This window comes from Patagioenas fasciata, chromosome 6 (assembly GCF_037038585.1).
Source record: "Patagioenas fasciata isolate bPatFas1 chromosome 6, bPatFas1.hap1, whole genome shotgun sequence".
Taxonomy (NCBI): Eukaryota; Metazoa; Chordata; class Aves; order Columbiformes; family Columbidae; genus Patagioenas; species Patagioenas fasciata.
In genome coordinates this window covers 15,123,227-15,145,433 of record NC_092525.1, presented here as the reverse complement: position 1 = coordinate 15,145,433, position 22,207 = coordinate 15,123,227, and the positions used below count along the sequence as shown (strand labels likewise).

The following is a 22,207-nucleotide window of genomic DNA, read 5'->3' as shown; positions in this document are numbered from 1 at the left end:
CCTCTCCTGATGCAACTTGAGGCCATTTCCTCTCATCTTATCGCTTATTACTTGGGAGAAGAGACCAACACTCTCCATGCACAGAGCTCCCAGAATTGGGGCTTATCTTCCCTTTTTTGGCAAGGAGCCTTGTCTGTGATCCCCTTTGCCTCTAAAAAGTACTTTTTCACCCACCTGCCTGTTGGGTGTCTGCGACCTGCCCTCGCTGGGCGACCGGGACTCACGCCGCCGCTCTGGCGACTCGTCCTGCGCCTGGGGACTCCTCTCCTCCGAGTTGCAGCGGGAGATGTCAGGGGACAGCAAGTGCTTGCGCTCTTTGGATCGACCCCTCTCTCTGCCACCCGAGCGATGCCCATCAGATCGGTGACCTGCAGGGACACTCCCATCAGTCCCCACCATCCCCTCCCTAGGAGCAGGGAACGCTTGGCTGGCATGTTTTGTTTTGTTTTTTGTGTTGGTGTGGCATGAGGGGACTCATCCTTGCTCACCCGAGTCGGCGTTGAGGCGCCGGGCAGAGAGCTGGAGCGAGGAGTGGTAGCTGCGCCGGCGCGACTTGTAGGTGTTGTCGCTGCTGCGTTCCATGGAGAATTCGTCCAGCCAGGAGCTATTGGGGCGCTTGTCCCGAATGGTGGAAAATGAGCGCCGCATTGAGCTCGTGTCCGTCACCACCTGCAATGCAGCAACCCCGGCCGGCCGGGGAGGGGGTTAGCAACTACAGAATTACCAGTTCACCCATTATTACTGGCACACCAGCCTCTGGGATGGGGAGGTTCAGGGTGTGGGAGGGCAGCCAGCCCAAGCACAGACCCCCTAAATAATCTCTGCACAGATCAGAGGTGAGAGGAAAGTGGAGTTCAACTTGTGAGCCCTCCTGCCTGTGCTCTGCAAGCAAAGTCAGTGGCTGAGGTCCAAGCCAAGGGGCTGTGTGTCAGGGTACAGCAGCAGCATCCTCCCCCAGGCATGGGGACACAGGCCATTGCCACCCAGGCTGCCTCAGCATCCATCCCCGCCTCAAAAACAGGACTGAGTGGAGCAAACAGAGACATTGAAGAAGAACTAATTGAGAAGGGGAACTCCCCTAGTGTCCCTCACTTAGCATTTATTCTCCTGGCTGTGCCACTTTTCCAGTGGCAGCACTGGTCCCCCATGTCCTCCTTTATTCCTGCATGCTCTTCCCCTGCGCTCATTCCCTCTTCTCCCGACTCATGCTGAGGTTTTATAGAATAGTTTGGGTTGGAAGGGACCTTCAAAGCTCACCCAGTCCATGAGCAGGGGCATTTTCACCCATATCAGGTTGCTCAGAGCCCTGTCCAGCCTGGCCTGGGATGTCTCCATGGATGGGGCATCCACCACCTCTCTGGGCAACCTGGGCCAGGTTCTCACCACCCCCAGTGTAAAACATTTCTTCCTTATGCCTGGCCTGAATCTCCACTCCTTTAGTTTATCATCCCTCTCCTTTCTTTTCTTGCTTCTGTGCTTCTCCTTTCTACCTTCACCCCTCCTTCTAGCTTGTGTTCTCACATTCTGTGTGGAGAACATCACCTCTTTCTATGTTTTCCTTCACTTTATTCTAGCAGCTTTTTCCCTCTGCAGCCTCAGGTCATTCTCACTGTCTCCTCGCACCGTCCCCTTTCTGCTCCCATCCCCTCCCTTGTGATCACCTCCCCCGCTGCCGAATGGTCAATAAAGCCCACAAGGCAAAGCCTCCCTTCTTCTTCATGCCCCAAAGCGCCACAACATGTCACACCAGCACCTCTGTGAGAAAGCAGACCCAGAGACTTCACAGCAAAACCAAACCCTGTAAGAGAATCTGTGTCTGTGTGGAGGCTGAGTAACAAGACGGAACAACAGAGAAATCGGGCAGACAAATGAAGAGGTGAGATGTGGCCTGGGTTCCCCTGGACAGATGGAGAAGCATGTGCATCAGGACAATGGGAAACGAAGGAAAAGGCGTTTCATCACCTGGGACATCATCAGACAGCCGGGCTGGGACTCCTCAAACCTCAGCCAGCACCCAGGACTGGAGGAAAGGAGGGGTGTCCCACTGCAGGGACACAGCTTGGTCCTGCTCCACCATGGACCTCCCCACATGAGCCAGGAGATGGATTCCCCTGGCTGCTCTCCCCATTTAGGGCAACAGCAACTCTCCTACTTGTGCAGCACCCCAAAGATGTGGACATGCTCTGATACCAGGGCATTGGGGATGCCGTGGAGCTCGCAGGATTTGATCAGTGTGGAGAGAAGCCCCAATGTTACCTGGTAGGACTTTACTTGGACCCAGCACCCACGGGGGCTTTGCTTGGTTTTACCTGGGGATCCACAGTGAGACGAGGCATGGAGGAGGCCCTCCCAGAGACAGCGTGGTCCTGAGTGTCCACAGGAAGGTAGCTGCCACGGTTAGAGGGCTGCACTCTTTGAAACTCCCTAACCTCTGGCTCCTGGAAATAAAGACACAGCCAAGCTCTTGGGATGAGGTTGGAGCAGGGTGGTGCACTGCTTCTGCCCCATGGGCAGGGGACAAACCTGCTCTCTCAACCAGGGACAGTAGTCTTAAGCGGGCCAAAAAGGAAGTCTAAAATATATCATCTATCATGTTGCCACTGGAAAATAATCCCAGATTCACAAGCCATTGGAGGGGAGCCCAGATATGGTGGTTTGGGCTCGCCTGATGGCCAATTCATCTTGCACCTCTTCAATGGTGGTGGGAACCCTGCCTGGATCTGGCGATGCCCTTACTGCCTGGGCTTTAATTTCTTCTCCTTTTGCTTTTTGGTTAATTCCCAATTTAGGGGACTCTTGTACAGGATGTGGTGTCAAGGAGATGGGCTGGGAGTGACCTTGGAGATCTGCTCAAAGGTGACTTTATGGGGAGGGAGCAGTCTCATCTGTCACCTCCCTGCTGGCAGGATGGTGACATGGACGGGGTAGCCAGGGCAGGTACAGCTCACACAGAGAACTACAGACCCTGGGGACACGGACCGGGCTGGAGATGCACAGTGGTACCACACTGCATCTGACAAATGTCATGGTGGTGCACAAATGCACACACACAGACATGGAGAGAAATATATAGAGATATGTATATGTATATATATATATATATACACACACAGACAGACAGACAGACGCTGCTGCTGCTGGCCAGCATGTGTGTGAGGCCGGAGGGGTGTGCTCCCGTTGGGAGACAGTTTGACAGCTTGGTTTGGGGTCAGGGACACCAGCACTGACAACAAAATGAACATGAATCCGAAAACATCAGATACCATCACTCAGCATGGGGTAACCCACTGAAATGAGCGTGCTCAGTGGGAAAAAAGAGCAGCCTGTGAAGAGAAGGATATTTTACTGCAGGACATCAGACCCCACTCACAGCTGTTGCCCCAAAAGCACTTGACATTGCCTGGACCCTAGCTGGTCCAGGAAGGCTGTGTCAAAAGATGAGGGGCCAGAGTCCCATGGATAACACCCAGGGAGATTTGTCCCCTGCTCAGATCTGTGTGTGACCCAGCAGCTGCCATGCTCGCTGCCACAGGGGCAAGGAGCAGCGTTTCACTGCCATGTCAGCAGCCCCACACCTCCCCATGCCCACCAGCATCCTCGCTGTGACCGCGGGCGAGTCCCCACCAGGCAGTGTGTGACTTTACCAGAGACTGGTGCTCCTGGAACTGCCCATGGGCTGGATCCATGCACGCCAGCTGGAAGATTTCCTGCGGCGAGAGTGGGCTCAGCGAGTGGAACCCACTCCGGCTACTCCTGCAAAGACAGTTCAGCTTCAGGGGAACCACAAGCCGGGTGCTGCCGCTGTTGAGCATCACCACTCCAGTGTCTCAGAGCTGAGGAGCCCCTGTGCTTGTCCCCCAGGCTATCAAGACCCCCAGGACAAACATTATGTGCTATGGAGAGCTGAAATGGTGCCTGGGCAGGAGAGGGCACCAGTGCACTAGGTCCTGAGGTAGCAGTGGGACATCCCAAGTGCACTTGCCAGCAACTCCCATCACTCACTCCCACTAGCAAAGCTGTTGGGATCCCCCACTGACCCTGCACAATGTAGGGACCCACGGCTCAACTGCTTGTGAGGTTCAGGTCCATCCCAGATCATTCTAGGTAAGACAATTTGCACTTAGTGCCACAACGGTCCTGCAAGAGCTTCCATGCAAACACCTGGCCATCCCCCTTGGCCACCTCTGCTGCTGTTGGTGATGCCAACATACACCAGCTTCCCAGGACCCTGCAAAAACTTTGTGCCATGAGCTTTTTGTCTCAGTCTGGGTTTCCCCAGCTTTCAGCATCTCTTTAGCTCTGTGCATCCCAGTGCCAGCTCCAGAGAATGATGGCTGCAGGACCAGAAAAGCACCAGGAATACCTCCCTTCTTCTCAGGGTGGTACTCACAGGCCCGAGAGGGTGTCCTGCTGGAGGTAAGGTAGAGCCTTGGCATTCGAGATGATTTCCTGCGGCAAGGAGGACGGCTCCATACGCTGGAACATGGGAGCGTTTTTCTGTATTGAAGAAAGGAAGAAGCTGAGCTTGTACTAAATGCAGATGAACATGCAGTGCTTCACCAACCAAGTCTCCACTGCTTGGGAAGGTTTGCTGTCGGGGACCGAGGATGCACATACATAAGCCTTGTAGGCACCAAACTCCAACCTGTCCTACTATCTTCGTCCCTGAGCTGCACCCCCTGAGGCTGGTTGCACATTCGGTCAGGATGTGGTAGGAAGCAGCGAGGATGCTCTGAACATCCCCGTTGGGCCCACCACATGCCCACGCTGAGCCTCACCTGCTCCTCCAGCTGCTGCCGCTGCTTCTTGGCTTTGCTCTGTTTGTAGTAATCCATGATCATCATGGCTGCATATATTTTGCCAACAGTCAGGTCAGAGGCTGAAAACATAAGAAGGGAAGGAAGGAGAGGGACACTTTTGTCTGAAGAGAAACAGCAAGCCTAAAGGCACCAGCCCTACTGTGGGATACCCTGGTGACCCTCAGACTCTGCTCACCACTCCAAAAGAGACCTGAACACCCACGTGGAAATAAAATGGATGGAGGTGGTTTGAAAGTATCATCATAAACCACCAAGACAAACGGTTTTATCACATCATCATGTGTAACAGAGCAAATGATGCTCAACCTCCTGCCCTTATATGCTCTAGAGATGATTTCCAGGATACTCTGGGTTTGGCAGGAGTAGATCACTGCAACTGGACATTTTTCAAGAGGGTTCCCAAGCAGGCAGGCAGAGCAAGGCAGAAACCAGCCCATACCAACACAAACCCTCTTCCCACTTGTCCCCTCCAAGCTGGACACTGGTCTGACTGGTCCGCACCCCCCTTTGGGAAGAGGTTGGTGCAGGTCTGATGGCAACTTGCCAGTGATGACAGTCCTTGCAGAGACTTACTTTTTGGCATGGGTACCAACAGGTCCAGCATCTTCTGGGACAGGTGAGGCCAAATGGTCAGGATCTCCTTTTGAAGCTCGGAGTCTAACTGCTGCCAATCTGCACCACCTTGAACAGCAGGGTGGGAAAAAATGGTCCATGTACCTCTAGACCTGGCACCAGGACTCAACTAAAATCACCCCTTTCTCAGGCTGAAGTGAGGTTCACAAGCAGCAACCAGCTCTCTGGGCTGGCAGGACCACCTTGCATCACCGAGCCTGGTCTCCTGCTCTCGCAGGGAAAATGTTCCCACCATCCCTTCCATATGTGCTTCCATCTCCCCGTCCCCTGCCCTCCCACTCAAAGCTGCCATCTTCAAGCTTGCCTTGGGTCCGTCTCTGTGGCTCCAGTCCTGCTTCCAGCCCACACACACCTGCTGCTACTGCCCCACTTTCTCTTTGCTGGTGAGCGGATCATGTGCTGGTGAAAGAGCAGCTCCACTTGGCTGAAATCCTTAAATACTGCGCAAAGTGAAGAGCAGAGCTCTCTGGCTGGTGTTGATGGGATTTGCTCACCTTAGGAAGACCCAGGCTCAAATGGAGCTGTCAAAACATGCCAGCCAGAGACACCCAAGCCTGGGGCAACTCTGCTGAGCTGTAGGAGAACCAGGTTCAAACCTCTGCTTTATCTAGAGGGGCTTGAATCCAAGGAGCCACCTCAGCACTGGGCTTTTACCGCTATCTTGCCCTGGGCTGGGTTTTCTTCCAACAGCTGAGCTGTTCCCGAGGGACATTTTATTGAAAATGGCATGTTTCGGCAGAAAGCTTTTGATTTGATGAATCAGAGTGTTTCCAGCAACAACAACAAAGCAGGCTTTCCAGATCTGAACATTTTATCTTCCTCAAGAGAGAGCTTTCTTTTCTCCAGCCTTGTGATCTTTTACCTCCCTGGTTTGGTTTTGTACATGGAGAGGAAGGAGAATTTTCTCTCTCCCTGTTATGCAGTGGACATCAATCTGCTTCTGCTCTCTAGAAGCAGCCTCTAGTGGAAAACTGGCCACCTCTTCCCCAAAGAAACAGATTTTTTAGAGAGAGTGGCAGAAATTTGCTTGTTTAAGGTAATCACTTCTATCCACCTGCCAGGTTCTGGGTGGCCCACCCCAGGTTGGCTGTGATGTCTTCAGCCTGCCCAAAGGATGAGCGCTGGTCCCTCTGAAACCCTCCTGGCTCTGTCCCCTCTCTACCCCACTGACCTCACCTTTGGCAATTTTGATGTCCAAGGCCGTGCGTATCAGCGCCATCAAGGTGGAGGTAAAATGGACCGTCATGTCCTCAGCCACGGGCATGTTCATCAGCACCAGTCTCTGCGCAAGAGAGAGAAGAAAACAGCGGACGGAAAACAATATCGAAAAACACATCGACCAGGCTGGAGGAAAAGAAATTAAACATTAAACAAAAGGGAAAAAAAAATGAAATAAAAATTAAAAAAAAAAATAAAAAGCAACAAAGAGTGTCAAAACAGCACAGCCAAAAAAGAAGGGCAAGGATCACCCCGCCACCCTCCCCCCCGGCTCCTTCCACCCCAGGACACCGGCTCACTGCCTTCCAGGGCTCCTCCTGCATCCCAGGAACGGCCCCTGAGCCCCCTCTTCCCCCCGGCACCTCCCAGCACTTTTGGGAAGACACCCAGACCCCGCAGGGATGCGGGCGTGGGGGATGCTCGGGAAGGGGAGCAGGGGCTCAGGTTTCCGTTCCCCGGGGGGTTTGGCTTTCCAGCTCTCAACCCTTCCCACCTTGGGCAGGGGAGAGGAGGGTCCCTAACCTTCAGGGACTTCAGATCGGCTGGATTCCTCTAGCATGCTACATCCTGGCGCTCCCTTTTTTTTGCATCTTTTCAGAGATGAAGTTTTGCCAGCACATGCACAGGGTCCAAATTATCCAAGGGTGGGGAAGGGAAGGAGAGGGGAGAAAAAGTGCAGAAGGAAGGAGAAGAAGGGCAACCAGGGCAGGTCAGACACGCCATGCTCCTTCCCCACCCTGGGCAGGCGGGGTGCAAACCGAAGTGACCAGATCCACTTTCCAGAGAGTATATTTTGCTTTGTGAATACCTTGGGTCACCCCTTTCCTGCCCATTCCTTCCCCCCCACCCTCACCCTGGGCTCCTCATGTCCTTTCCCTGCCTTCAAACCTCCCTTTTTTTTTCTCCTGGAAAAGTGTGATGATGGATGTATGCATGCGTGAACAAATAGGGGAGAGCTGGAGAGGGTGGCAGCGTGTTTGCAAGTGTGCAGAAATCCTCCCTGAATGCTGTGGAAAGGGCTGCAGGCAGCAGTTCGCTGCCAAGGAAACCTCCAGTTTGCTCCAGACCTGGACAACACATTGCTCCGCAGCTCCAGGTCTTGTCCAAGCAGCTGCTGCCCTCAGCAAAGCTCCCACCCCAGGTCCTTCAGGGCTTCCCATGCTCCATGCCTATGCAGCTGGGAGCACGACTGCTGTCCACCAGCCCAGAAGAAGCATGGGGATAAAACTCAAGAGACACCTTTAGAAGGCACCTGACTCTGCCTTGCACAAGCCATCCTTGAGATAGCTTGTGATCCTCAGGCACTGCAGAGCTGCTCCTTTGGGATATGTCCCTGCTGCTCACCTGCTTCCCACCTCCACAGGCTTTAGTCCTGTTTCTGCACCAGCCAGGACAAGGATGGTTCCAAGCCCAGAGGATGAGCTCCTGGGGACACCCCACCCTCCCAGCTGTGCTATGGGCTTGCTCCTCACCTTGTCTTCTCCAACCCTCCTGTTTCCACGCTACACGGTGTTTTAAAAAGATGGACCCAATTTGAAATCACTATAACTTTGCAGCCACAAACTATCAACCATTATCTTCATGTCATCCATACAGCAGGTAGAGGGAACGCAGAGCATTTATAAAGAGGTTATTAAAACCTGATAACTCATTAAACCGTCTGCAAATTTTTGTGTAATTGTAACATGTTGGGTCCATCTTTTTGAAACATCCTGAATTGCTGATCCTGTCCTTCCTCTCCCACTGGTGTTTTCCACCCCAGAGCTTCTCGGGCTTGTGACCGACCACACCAGCATCACACGTGTGGGCTGTGGAGACAAACCAGTGTGGCTAGGACCCTTCTGAGTGCACCGGGCTCCCCATAAATGAGCTAAACACATGTTGGATGCCCCCAGCACCTCCCCAGCTCCCCCCAGTCCCACCTCCCGCAGCTCCCTCGAGCCTCGGCTCCTGCTCGGCTCTAGCCCCCATAGAAGGAAGGGTTGATCTACCTTATAGGCCACTTTGGAAGGACATCTCTTGCCGAGGCCTAGCGGTGGTGACATAAGAGTCAGCATTTCATACATCTCAGTGTAATGGATTCGGCCACTGCTCATGAAGGGGGAAGGGAAGGGAGGGAGATGCAGAGAGAGGAGGCATTCCCAGAGAGCGGAAAAAACGTACGAACAAAAAATAGTACAGGAAAACAGGAGAGAAAAAAAAAAAAAGAAACAAACGGACAAACAGGAAAAGAACAGGAAACCCGTTAATCAAGGCAAATCATACATGAGAGACTGTCCTGATGTGGATTTATAGCACTGCTCACACAGACCCAGGAATGCTGGCAGAAAGCGACTCACCCCTCTCCTCTCTGCTGCTGGCCTCGAGCACCTGTCTGGGGGTCCTTCTCTGCTCTCAACCCCTTTCCTAAAGCTCCTAAAGCACTCCAGCAGCCCCCAACTCATCCCAGAGGTTCCAGGGCTGTGTGTGAGTGGTATAAATCAGATACACGGCACTCAAGCCATGGGTTATTTGAGATAAGGGTGGTTTGCACCACAGTGCTCTGTGGCCTCCGTAGCATCTTTCCCTCCTCGGGGGGGACCTGGGTGTTGCTTTGCATGGCCACCTAACCCATAGCTGGAAGGCTGTGTATCCCCAGTTCATAAGGTCTATGCAATTGGGAGGCAGCATCTTGCATAGAAGGCAGTGGGCCAGGGTCACTTGTCAAAGGAAGATGCCCGGTTGCTTCCGTCTGGCTCTGCGGATGGACCACTTCCCCACCATGCACCAGTGCAAAAAAAGGCATGCTGAATTGGCTGAAAAAAATAAAGAAAACAAAACAAAACAAAACCAGGAGGAAAAGTTACACATGCCATGCTCCCACCCTGGCTCTCTCCCACATGCGGCTGCAAGTTCCACCAGGTTGGAGTTTAAAGAGTCTCAGCAGAGGCAGCTGTTTGGGCCTTCCAACATTGGGCTTCGTTTGGCTTTCCCAAGGGAGGGAGCTAGGACGGACCCCCACCTTGCATTCCTCTGCTCTGCAAGGACCTGCCCAGGGCTGTGCAGTGAGGAACGCTACCAAAAACAGGCCACCCAATGACGCCTTGAGCCCTCTGCCAGGCTGAGGTACTTGGGCTGTGCCTCCCTCTCTCTGCGCATCCTGGAGGCCACTCAAGTACATCTCGTCCAGCACTGTAACAGGTTGCCCAGGGAAGTGGTGGAGTCACTATCCCTGGAGGGGTTTAAAAGACGCATGAATGAGGTTCCTGGGGACATGGTTTAGTGCCAGTGTTAGGTTAATGGTTGGACTTGATGATCTTGAGGGTCTCTTGCAACCAAAATGATTCTATAATTCTATGATCTCCCAGAGATCCTGGACTCAGCAACCTCTTCCTCCCCTTGTGCCAGGCTTCCAAACCTGCACCGCGACATTCAAGATGGTTAATGGTAAAGGGCAACATTGCAACAGCAAAGGCATCAACCCTTACAGCTGGGCTGGGAGGATGCTGCTGGAGAGGAACCCATCACAGCTGGGGTGGCCTGGGAGAAAGGGCACTGCCAAAAAACTAAGCGCTCCTTGCAGGATCCTGACCAATTCTCTACCTGTGTGCTGAGAGCAACATGAAAAGCGAAGAAGATGATATCACCTCTTCGTAGGGGGTACTGGCAGGCTTGGAAGCAGCCTCCTGGATGAAGAGGCCCCCACCAAGATCAGTTGTGACATTTCAGATGTGAACTAGGGATGGTAACTACCTGCAACTGGAACTGTTTGGGATGCAGGTGCAGCACAGGCTGGGCAAGTGATCCCCTTTGAGAACTGACACACCTAAATGCGCTGGAAAAAGGACTGATAACAACACTGGAGACTACGAAGTGAGAAGAGGAAACATCCAGGTCCAAGAGCCCATAAGCAGCACCTTAGCAGAGCTGGATGTGCATGGACTGGAGGTGTCTGAAGTGGGACAGATGACTTTCAAATTTTCATGCATAAGCTTTGTGCAAAAAAGGAAGCAAGGCAGTGATCCTTCACCCACCTTTCCTGGTAGGGAGGATTTTACTGTTCCCAGCACTGTGTCTTTCATACTGAAATTCTCCCCACAGGTTCCCGTGAAAGGATGAAAGTAAGAGTTTGCATCAGTAACCAAGAAGGACCTCACAAGAACGGTGTTGCCCTCACAGACAGGCTGCACGCTTTGCTGCTTCTCAGAGCAGAGATCTTAAAGCATTTTGAGCAGAACAGCAGTGCCCAGAAACCACATCCCCCAGACTCAAACACAGGAAGGCATGTGGAACATCTATGTGAACAAGATGGCTCCCAAGAGCTGGTCCCAGCATGGGAACATCCTTGATGGGAAATGCTGGCCATCTGTCCTGTGTCTGGAGGGAGATGTGCCCTGTGGCTGTGGCACGGTGTGGCCTGTAAAACCACCAGGCAGTAATGGCTCGGTCCTGGTGCTCTGAAAGAACCCTGTGAGTGATGGGGGAAATCTGGGGGACATCTGTCCTCCTGTGGTTAGGAAACAAATACAGTGCCATGTTAGAGCACCAGAATAGCAAGTGCTGCAAGAGTAGATTCAGGAATAGGAGATGTTCACAAGGACATGAATGTTTGTGGACCATTCACCTAACACATGACAACCTCAGGGGTACTTTTAGGGGGCAAAAACAATGCTTTGCCTAATTTTGGCATGACTGCTAGAAGCAGAGAGGGTGAAAGAAAGGGATAGATAGCCTCAAGGAGTGGAGCAGGCTGTCAAGATCCAGTCCCAGCAAGGTCTGCTTACAAGACCTGCTCTCTCCAGCATAAGGACAGAGCTTACTGAACTGCCATGGGAAGTCTTTCTGCATCAATACCCCTTCGTTAGCCGACCTGTGGATTGACTATTTCCATACCACGCTGCACTACTGTGCTGCGTCCTGAACTTGCTCAAGCACCATCTTGTCCAGAGCAGGCTGCCCACCACTCCATAAAGGTTTTTAGGGACATGGTTTAGTGACAGTGTTAGGTTAATGGTTGGACTTGATGATGTTGAGGGTTTCTTCCAATCCAAATGATTCTATAAGCACGCTAGTGGTTGTTTCTGCAGGTCATCGTTGTCACAGCAGGACAGGGCTGTGGGATCCAGGAAGGAGAACTTGTGCACTGTCGATGTGCAGGGCAGGCTCACCAAACTGAAAAGGTGAGGAAGTCAGGTTGGCATTTTTGGATCTGGACCATGGTGGCAAGATGCAACAACCAAATAGGTTTTCTTTTTTCATCCGTTGCCTTTTGGGAATTGTTCCAGGGCAGTAGGAATCCCTGAAAATCTCTTGTCCTTGAAATGCCTTGTGCACATGGAGGAGGAGCCCTGATGTCAATCGAGAAAGACTAGAAATTCCTCCTGAAGGTGTCTTCTATCTGCAGGGACCTAAGCAAGTGTCCTGAAAGCCACCATCCTTTGCCAGGGATGCAACAGAGAAGAGTAAAAAGCCTGCAAGGAGCCCCTCCTTGAACTGATGAGCCATCTGAGATGTCTGCAAGAAACCTCCTGTCACTAAATACCTCTGCATAAATGAAATGACCGAGAGTCTAAGTCCTGTCTCACTTGCTCTGCTTCTCTTCTGGTGGTCTCCTTCAAGATTGCAAATGTGCTTATCATTCCCATGACCAGCTGTGGAGGGTGACAGACCTGTTCCAGGGATGATGGCCGAAAGAAGCATTTCTGACACGCCTAGAAGGATGTGATGGCTACATCATGCCGCACCAAGGAACACTCTTTTTCTGCTGAGCCAAGACGAAGCGCCAGGGGCATCTGAGCTGCCCTTGTACATCTCCTCAGGCCAGGAGGGATGAAGAGGGAAGAGCAAGCTCGGTAGTTCATCCTTTCATACTATAGGCACAGACACAGGCATTGTGGCACTTTGGAGAAGGCAGCAGGCACACGATTTTGCTCAGCTGTCACCCCAAAATAAAATTAAAAAAAAAAAAAAGAAGTGCAAGTCAGAGAGGCACAAGGAGGCCAAATTGCTGCCATAGACTCACAGTCAGCAGCAGGGAGCTTGGCTCAAGCAGAGGGAGAGGAGCTGTTGAGCTCCAGAGATGTGTCCAGGTGCCACCACCTCCCAGGCAAGTCCAGCAAGCCAAGGGCAAGACTAGCAAGAGTCCTGCTCCACAGAGACATGGTTGTGTGTCCTCTGAGTGCCACGCTTGAGGAAGAGCCTGTTGGGAACATCACAGTGTCCCCCAGGGACAGGGGTCACCATGGCCTCCCCACCCTTTCCCCAGCCTTCACTCTCCAAAACAACAGTAAAGTCTCCAACATCCTCCTACCTTTGCAACCCCCTTCCCTCGCCAGAAGTAAACCACACCTGAATCCCCCCCAAAAGTCCTGCTCCTGTGTGAGGACACTTTGAGAAGCCAAGCAGGGATGGTCGCATTTGGCCTGGGACCCTTCAGGGGGCTCTGAACCTATGGGGTTGGGGTGGGGGGGCTGGCTGTGGCGACAATTTGTCAAAACCCACCCTGGGAGGCTCTGACGTCCCCCTGGCCCCACTCATGCCTCCCCTGGAGGAGGACAGCTGCTGGCTCTGGGAGGCCGTGGACCTCTTTAAACTCAAAGGAAAGCAACGTCAGGGTTCCCTCAGGTGGGCGGTGGAGCAGGGGGGTAAGGAGGGGTGGATGGTGCGTCCCGGGGCCAGGTTTGTGGCGGAGGACTGGGAGGCAAACCTTGCACGCCACCCTGTAGGGGCAGTTCTCTCCTAGGCCCAGAGGAGGCGAGATCACCCGTACTAATTTGTACATATCCTTATACGAGATCCTGCCGCTGCAAAGGAAGCACAGGTGGGTTAATAGGACACTGAGAGGGTGCAGGGGAGAACGGAGAGCTTAACCGGGAGGGAGGCTGAGGCCATCTGTGGGTACATGGCTTTTCTCCTTCTGGCTCTGTCAGACCCAGAGAGGGGAAAGTTGTGAGCATCAGCTACTGACTTCTCCATACCTCCTCATACTGATCCATGCCTACCCTGGAGAAGAATGGTTTTGGCAGCAGACACCACCCCATCACCCTTTCTCATCGTGCCCTTGGCCACCTACACTCTGTGGGAGAGGGTCTGGATTTTAGACGAGGATCAGACTGCAGCTTGGTTGGGTTGAGACTGCAGTTTGGTTGGGCTCTAGCCACCATGAGCCCTTTTGATGGAGTGGTGTCCCATCACACCACCAGAGAGCCTCCTACCCTCACGTGGTCAACTCTCTGGTCCTCACAAGGTCCCAGGGAGGTTGGCAGCTGAGTCACTTGTATCTCCAGTATCTGGGGAACCTGAGACAGGGAGAGATAATGTGACCAGCTGGTGACTGGTGGCTGTGGCACTAGCACCTTGGTCCCTTGCGGTCCAGTCCTGTGCTCTGACCACCAGACCACACTCTGCCAAGGGTACACATTATTAGAAGCAAACCCTCCCATACACACACCCCTTCTCTTCCACAGAAGCACATCTCTCCAGACCCAGGTGCAGTTGCTGCAGGATACAGCCCGTATCCCTCCTGCACCGGCTGAAATACTGAAGCCATTGAGGCGGAGAGCTGGCAGGAGAGGGTGCAAGGGCCACCGGATGCTGAGCTCCCCACTCCGCTCCAGACCAGAGCCCTTTGGGAAGCAGGACCCCATGGGGTGGAAGTGCTGAGGTGCAGCGTGCTGCAGCCTCCTAAGCATCCTTAGACAAGCTTGGAGTGAAACCACACAAAGAGGCAAAGATCAGCATCACCGTCCTACCCAGCGATTTGCCTCTGGTTTCTCCTTGTTCTTCTCCCATCCCTTCTCCATTGCTAGACAGAGCTAACCCAATTGTCTGGGCAAAATACATCCCTGAGACCCCCTGGTGCTGGATGGTGTCCCCATGAGACCCTTCATGTGATGGTCCCAGTGTCAGGATGCAGAACTGCTGCTCCACTCAGGTGATGGGACCTGTTTGGATGTACTCACCTGTTCCTCACCCAGCAATGGGGGCCAGGGCTGTCCCATGGGCCCAGCACCACCAGCTCCTGTACATGTCCCCTAACTACACACCACAATGGAAGAGCACAGTTTGCTCAGAAATCACAGGGGTGCATGGCATCAATAAGACAGCGTGGGCATGCTTTTACAGTGACTGTCCTGGACACTCAAGGACACTAACACAGGAGGTGAGAGATAATGAAGGGCCTGGTGTGAAGAAATCCCTCCCAAAATCCATAGGTGAGAAACTCCACACCAGGCAGCTGGATGTTTCACTGCTCCCACCTTCTCTTCCTTCTCTAGTTGCCCATCAGGACCACCTACTCACCCACATTGACCTTTCCCCCTTGCACAAGGGCATATTCACCCCCGTAACTAGCAAACCTACCTGCCCGTAGGGACTTTACACATCAGCAAATGTGCTGGTGGAGACCACACCAAGAGGAACCTGGCCAGCATTGAGTTGCCCAGGCTTGGACAGAAACGGTAGAGGAAACTATGCCAGGAGCTGGTGACATTAGGAATTTAAAAAAAAAAAAAGGAAAAAACAATCTTGGCTGGAGCTGGTCTCTTGAGGGGCAGGACATTAGCAGTGGAGGCGAAGAGTCTCCAAAGGGAACATGTGTGTTTGCCAAGGTCTCTTGAGCTAAGATCGCCCACGCTCCCCAGCACAGCAGGAGAGGGCCGTGGCTCCAGAGAGGCAGTCCCCAGGCTGGGGGAGGGAGGAAGGGGCCACACAAGATGTTCTCATGGTGCTGGGGCTGAATGGAAGGCAAATACGCTCCTAGAGCTGCCGGGGGTTCCACACTGCCCTGTGGATGCTCCAGACTGAGCCAGAGGGAACAGTGGAGAGCAGCTTGTCTGCAGTGGCAGCAAAGCCAAAGCCTGGCCACCCAGGGTATATATGGCCAGGGTGTGTGTATATATATATATATATATGTGTATATATGTATATATATATATACACATATATATGCACCCCATTCCATTGCTGGGAAAAAACTGCAACCTGCAAATGCAAGCCCAGTTTGCTGGGGTCCTTGTCAGCAAAGGCATGAGTGCAGGAAAAAAGAAACAGTCCTCCTGTCTCTAGAGGTGTGAGAGGGCTGGCCAGCGTAGGAACACAATTCCGCAAACATGCTCCAAACGAGGTTCTTGAGTGGTGACTTGGCAGGAGCCCAGTAGACCTCCAGCATCTCCCAAGGGCTGGGAACAAGTCACCCTCAGCCCTGCTCTGATGGGGGGCTGCGGGTGCTGGGGACCAGGCGATGGAGCTGGTCTCAGGGCAAGGACACTCAGGTGGTGCATGGGGACAGGGAAGGAGGTGGAGAGGGACCTACCCATTGACTGGGGAGAAGAGGAAGAGCAGGAACCTCCAGCACTCAGGATAAACACCATGGCAAACCGTGAACATCACCCAAGATGCCTGTGCCACCAGGTGCTGTAGGAACCAACCTCTGCTCTTGTAATGACCGCGGGCAAGAGCAGCCCTTCCCTGACCATCCCAGGTACCACAGCTGGTTTCCAATAAAAGACAGAGACACCCACTTAGAACCAGTTGTGAGAGGTTGCTCATGAGGAGAATGAGCTGGCTACATACCACGCTGCTCTGTCATACTCTGCCCAGATCCGGACAAACTCATCTAGATGGTGAGGTCCCAGGATGGAGGAATCCCGAGTCAGGTATTCAAAATTGTCCATGATGACAGCCACAAACAGGTTGAGCATCTAAGTGAAATGGAAAAAGGCAGAGAGAAATGAAAGTAGGAGGCGAGGGAGCAGAGATGACCCTACGGATGGGATGCAGGTTGGGGCACTGATAAGAAGAACCCCCCAGGGCTCTCAAGCAGAGAACAACTCACCAGGAACGAGCAGAAGAAGATGAAGGAGACGAAGTAAACGTAAGCCAGGTCAGTGCCGCATCGTTCGTTCTCATTCTGCCCAGATGTTGCTGTCGTGTCTGGCTCACAGCCTTTGCCCTCCAGGCAGGACAGCATGATCTCCTGCCATGCCTCTCCCGTGGCACTCCTGCACCCAACACAGTGGTGCTCAGCAGCTCGTGGTGCCACAGGATGGAGCTCGGACAGATGCCCCCAGGAGAAGCCTCACAAGAAGTTGTGCAACCCCGTGCCCATCTCCGGCATGCAGAGGAGCGAGGAAATGGGTCAACAGCAACCGAGCTGGACCCACACAAGTCTAGCTCCTGGCACACAGAGCAAACTGCCCCCCCAGCCAACTGGTCCGAAGAGCTGGGAGACAGACATCTTTTTGGGGGGCAGTGTAGGGAAAAAAGGGGTTCCTGAGCTCATGTGGCTGTGTGTTTGTCCCGTTGCTCTCTAGCACCAATAGCTGACCTCTACCAAACAGTGAGAACCTGCCCAGCCCAGCTCCTGGCTCACTTGCACCCAAAAACACAGCCAGAGGAGTTTTCTAGGGTTGTTTACCTGAAGAGGAGCATGAGGGAGCCCAGGAAGCTGCGGAAGTTGTTGTGCCGGTTAATGTGGCTTTCCTCATCTAGTTTGATATTGCCAAAAACCTACAGGAGGGAGAAAAAGGGTTTAATTATTGAGGCAAGAGCTCAGCAGCCAGGGAACTGGCTGCACGTTCACGCTGGCTCATGGGCACAAACCCCTGCGCTGCAGGGACTGGTCCTGCCCCAGGTCCATCACCCTCAGCATGGCCAGTCCCCAAAACAGCCTCTCTGTGCAATTCCCCATGAAAAGGCAGCCCAGTGCGCAGCCAAGGAGCTGACACTGAGCAGCCATTGGTGAAGGAGACTCTCCTCTCCCCAGCAGGGGGTTTGTGGTGGGTGGCAAAGGCTGTGAGAGGCCAAAATGCCATGGAAACAGGAGCACAGAGGACCCGTGATCAACCAGAACCCAACCACTTCACATGCATCTCTCTGCTGCGCTACAGGTGGCACCTGAGCATTGCATGACAGCCGGTGGTCCTGAGGCAAAGGGACGAGTCGCATCACCCTGAGTGGGTGCTGGGTCCTGGTCCTGGAAACTCCTGGGAGCTTTTCCCTTGGTGGGAATACCATCCGTGATGCTGGGGTTGGGCACAGTGGTGCAAACAGGGTGGGAGAGTGCTCAGTGACAGAAGGACAGACTGACACAGATAGCCAGACACCTGGGACTACCATCCCCAGGGCCAAAAGAAGAAATGAAGCCCCAGAAACAGACAATATTCTAATAATGACCCACAGCCAAGGCCATTGTAGGACATGACAAATGTTCAGAGTGCCTCAAATAGGAAAAATATGCCGTTATTACCGTTAAATATTTATTCCACTTTCTGTGAACCTAAAAATACACTAACTGCAGAGTATTTTTTCCCCCTGTACAGGTGTTTTGGAATGTGTAATTGTAGAATATTTTCTGCCTCCAGCTATTTTGCTCAAATAACGCCCACATACTTTACTGCTTGGAGATTTGTTCACAATGATGTTAAAAAAACAAAAAACAAAACCAAAAAAAAAAAAACAACAAAAAATCACACCACCATAAAATAAATCAAATACTACCACACAGTAGAGCGGGGGGGGCTGAGTCAGATGGCAGTTGTTTAGCACCAAGAACACCTGGAATCAGTGTTGAGATGTGCAGGACAAAGTGGCCAAAAACCAACCACGCACCTCTCTGGGTGGGAGAAAGGAGGTGGAAGAGACGAAACATCAGCGCTGCCAAGCAGCCCCAGCAGACAGAAGCGCTGCCCCCCCAAAATCTGCCCATCCTGGCAGTGTACGTCGGGCAATGGTAGCGGGTACTGCGGTGGCTGGCTCATCGGGCAGCTCCAGAACCCGAGCGTTCGGCGTCAGAGATGCTTTGTCAGATCCTCGGTGTAGGATTTAGTAACGGCAGAACTGAGCCAGCCCTGAGGCACGTGTGGAGCTGAGGGTTTTAACTCACGTGCTTCTTATTTATCAGCTGGAGCCTGGAAAGCTCACGTCTCCCCATGCTCTGCAGAACTTTGCAGAAATATTTTTACAATGAGGGTGGTGAGACCCTGGCCCAGGTTGCCCAGAGAGGTGGTGGATGCCCCATTCCTGGAGACATCCCAGGCCAGGCTGGACAGGGCTCCGAGCAATATGATTTGGGTGAAGATGTCCCTGCTCATGGCAGGGGGATTGGCCTAGATGAGCTTTGAACGTCCCTTCCAACCCAAACTATTGTATGATTCTATGACCTCCCACCACCTGATAGGTCATTGCAGGTCCCTAAGCACAAGAGCCCAAGTGGACCATCAGACAGTCCCTCCACAGAGGGACCAGGTGGAGGGTGGGCTGTGGGGATCACCACCATGATGCAGCCCTTCAGATGGTAAAGGCAGAAGGCTGCTCACCAGGTCCCCTTCAGGCATGAAATCAATCTCTGGAGGCTGCTAGGAAGTTGGAGATGGGGTGTCATTTCTGAAACTGTGAAACAAAGGGGTGGCAATTTGAAAGCAGCTGCCACCACAAGATGCCCAGCTGAGTCCCCAAGGCCACATCTCCAAATGGACAAGTTGAGAAGGCAGCTGTGGAGCTTGACTGAACAAGCCTGTGGCAGCTCTCCCAGGGCATGTGTTTTTGAAGCTCCCAAACAAGGTGTTCCACCCTCGAGACCTTGCCAGACACCGTGACTGAGTGAAGTAACGACAGGCAGGCACAAGGCTGGCTGCTGTGTGTAATGCTGATGACATGGTGGTCCACAGCCTGTCCGCACCAGAGGGATGCACACTGAGATGTCTGTGCTCACCTGCATCCCAATGATGGCATAGATGAAGAAAAGCATGGCAATCAAGAGGCAGACATAGGGGAGAGCCTGCAAGAGAAGCAGATGAGTCATCTCATTGAGCTCAGGTCCAGCACCAAAGAGTGCAAAAAGCACAGCGAGCAGGTAAGCTGTGCCCCTCTGTCTGTTCTACAAGCCAATAAGGCAGCAAGACCTTGGGAACTGCCCGCATTAGCGAGCAGCACCACAGCCTGGGAAGAAACCAGGGCACACAGGACTTACCTTGAAGGACTGCACGAAGGTCCAGAGCAGGATGCGGATGGTGTAACCCTGGCGCAGCAGCTTGATGAGCCGAGCAGCCCGGAAGAGCTTCAGGAAGCTCATGTTGAAGCTGCTGGTGTTCACCAGCTGGGAGGGGATGAGAACGGGGTCAGGAGTAGGTGGAGGTCCCCCCATCCCTCCCAGAGGTACACCCTGCTTCTCACAGTAGTACACCCCACTTCTCCCAGTCCCTGCTTCACCTTGGTGTCCGTCAGGATGATCTCCGTAATGCTGCCAATGACAGTGATGAAGTCAAAGATGTTCCAGGTGTCCCGGAAATAATTCTGCAAAAAGGAAGGAGACAGGGAACATGGATTTGATCTCAGTGATAGCAGGTCTGAAGGGTGCTGGGCCACGGCCCAAGGCTGCTCATGAACAAAAGTAGCAGCAGCAGAGACCTTGCCACCCATTTGTACGCGGCCATGGTCTGGAGCATCATCCTGTGTCTGAGATGGCAGACCTGAGCACGTCTGTAGCGAGCAGCTTCTCCTGGGAGATGACTCACGCATCCAAGGATATCTAGAAACCACCCTGCTAGAGGATCTCATCTCCCAGTACAGGTTAGAAATAGGAAAGAAACTATAAAAGAGCAAATCCAATGCTCGCTCATAAGCAGCAAAGAGTAGCTGAGGAAGACACAGTCTGTGGCTTCAAATGTCCCATCCCTGCAGACATCCCAGGCCAGACTGGATGGGGCTCTGAGTAACCTGATCTAGTTGAAGATGTTCCTGCTAATAGCAAGAGGGTTGGACTAGATGGCTTTTAAAGATCCCTTCCAATCCAAACCATTTTACAATTCAAATCTTAAACAAGCAGTTGGAGACTCAAGGACTGGGAATTAGAGAGAGGGGTCTCACTGCTGGTCAGGTCTGTCCCACTGATACAGCCCAAGGACAGCAACGCATTGGCATCTTATGGCTTCTGGGGACAAGGGACTGCAGTCACTGGCATGGTCACAGCAGTTGGCTTTGGCAGCACATACGTAGTGCAAGCACCAGAGTACCACAGAAACAAGGCAAAAAGTAAAGCAATGGTGTGGCTTCCTCCACCAGCATCCAGCAGTGGAAAGTTTAATGAGAACCAAAGCAACGATTCCAACCTAAAAGCAGCTCTGAGGCTGGGATCCAACAAAAAACATCAACAACCTCACACTATTAACACCTTCCCTCTGTGATCTGTGTGCTGCCAACTCCCAAATTAACATCCTCATCAAGAACAGGAGCAGCAGCCACTCACCAGGAAGCCAAAAGCGATAATCTTGAGGACACATTCCAAGGAGAAGACCATGGTGAAGGCGATGTTCAGGTACTTCAGGGCCAGCTCATAGGTGTACGGAGCAGAGTAGTACTAACGGAAAGAGAGAGACATCACTAGGCAGGAGGGGACCTGCCAGCCTCTTAGCTGATGACCATCTCAGGGAAGACCTGCAGTGGCCCATGCTCCTTGCCCTGGGTGCCTCAAAACCACCTCCTGTTCCCCCTCTCCACCCCTCTCCCAAGGCAGCTGCCACTGCTTCTAAGACAGAAGCACAGACTAAACCCAGATCTTTCTGCAATAGTTAAGAGATCCAAATCATTTGGATCATCATTAGGGAAGATCTTGCCTCCAGTTTGAGGCATGTGGTGTTTCAAGTGACTGTGCCATGGGAACACATCCTCAGACTCTGCCTCAAAGCATCTCCTAGAAGCAACCAAAATACCCTCTGGTCCCCTCCTGACCAACCCTCCTTCGCCCCACCATCCCAAACAGGATATGCTCACCATGACTGGCTCACCTTCATCATCAGCACCACAGTGTTCAATGCTATCATGGCCATGATGGTGTACTCGAAGGACGGGGAGACCACAAAGTGCCAGACGCGGTACTGGAAGGTGTGTCGGTTCTGGGGCATGTACCGTGTGAGGGGCTTGGCACTGATGGCAAAATCTATACAGGCCCTCTGGAATAAAACAACAACCATCAGACCTCCCCAATGGTAACGTGGAGGACTGTGGCTGCCACGGTTCTTTCCTTCATGGGCCGGGCAGGCAGGTGGCTCACGGGTTTCTTACACCTTTTCAACATACAGGGAGCTCCAAGCTCCCAAACTGCAGAAAATCCATGGAAACGTCCTCTTTCCCCCTCTCCCAGGGCCATACCTCGTTCTTCTCCAGACTGCACTCCTCCATCATTTTGTCTCCTTGCTCTTGGAACGTAATGATGATGAGAGCCACGAAAATGTTGACGAAGAAGAAAGGGAAGACCACAAAATAGACAACATAAAAAATGGACATCTCCATGCGGTTGCTGCGGCTGGGCCCGCGGTCCTCCTCCGTCACGTCCACCGAATGCTGCAGCACCCTGTGGGCAGAGAGGTGGAGAAAAGCAACCAGAGATATGCCCATCAGGACTGCCACCTCGTGTCACATCTCACACAACCCACTTCTTACAGCCAGCTCTGTCTGTCCATGCTTGTAACAATAACATAAACCTCTGTCTTCATCTGCTTTACAAGGACAACCCTTCTAAGTGGCTACAGCCTGTTTTATGAAGCTTTGCCTGTGACCTT

The 22,207-nt window shown here is 52.8% G+C and overlaps 1 protein-coding gene across 12 annotated transcripts in view; it reads right to left on the bottom strand.

Moving 5' to 3' along the window:
* Positions 1–22,207, bottom strand: part of CACNA1E (calcium voltage-gated channel subunit alpha1 E) — a 171,241-nt gene that overhangs the window by 4,507 nt on the left and 144,527 nt on the right. For 6 of the 12 annotated variants that reach the window (XM_071810004.1, XM_065842406.2, XM_065842409.2 and 3 more), the window contains 18 exons: positions 21,798–21,999; positions 21,434–21,598; positions 20,896–21,006; positions 19,860–19,943; positions 19,621–19,746; positions 19,363–19,428; positions 17,068–17,159; positions 16,486–16,651; positions 16,224–16,351; positions 8,663–8,759; positions 6,630–6,735; positions 5,394–5,501; positions 4,779–4,879; positions 4,391–4,497; positions 3,645–3,753; positions 2,310–2,438; positions 489–669; positions 175–368 (listed from right to left, as the gene is read on the bottom strand). In XM_071810004.1, the coding sequence (XP_071666105.1) occupies positions 175–368; positions 489–669; positions 2,310–2,438; positions 3,645–3,753; positions 4,391–4,497; positions 4,779–4,879; positions 5,394–5,501; positions 6,630–6,735; positions 8,663–8,759; positions 16,224–16,351; positions 16,486–16,651; positions 17,068–17,159; positions 19,363–19,428; positions 19,621–19,746; positions 19,860–19,943; positions 20,896–21,006; positions 21,434–21,598; positions 21,798–21,999 (2,272 nt within the window). The other 6 variants (XM_065842405.2, XM_071810009.1, XM_071810005.1 and 3 more) reach the window with 5 other exon arrangements.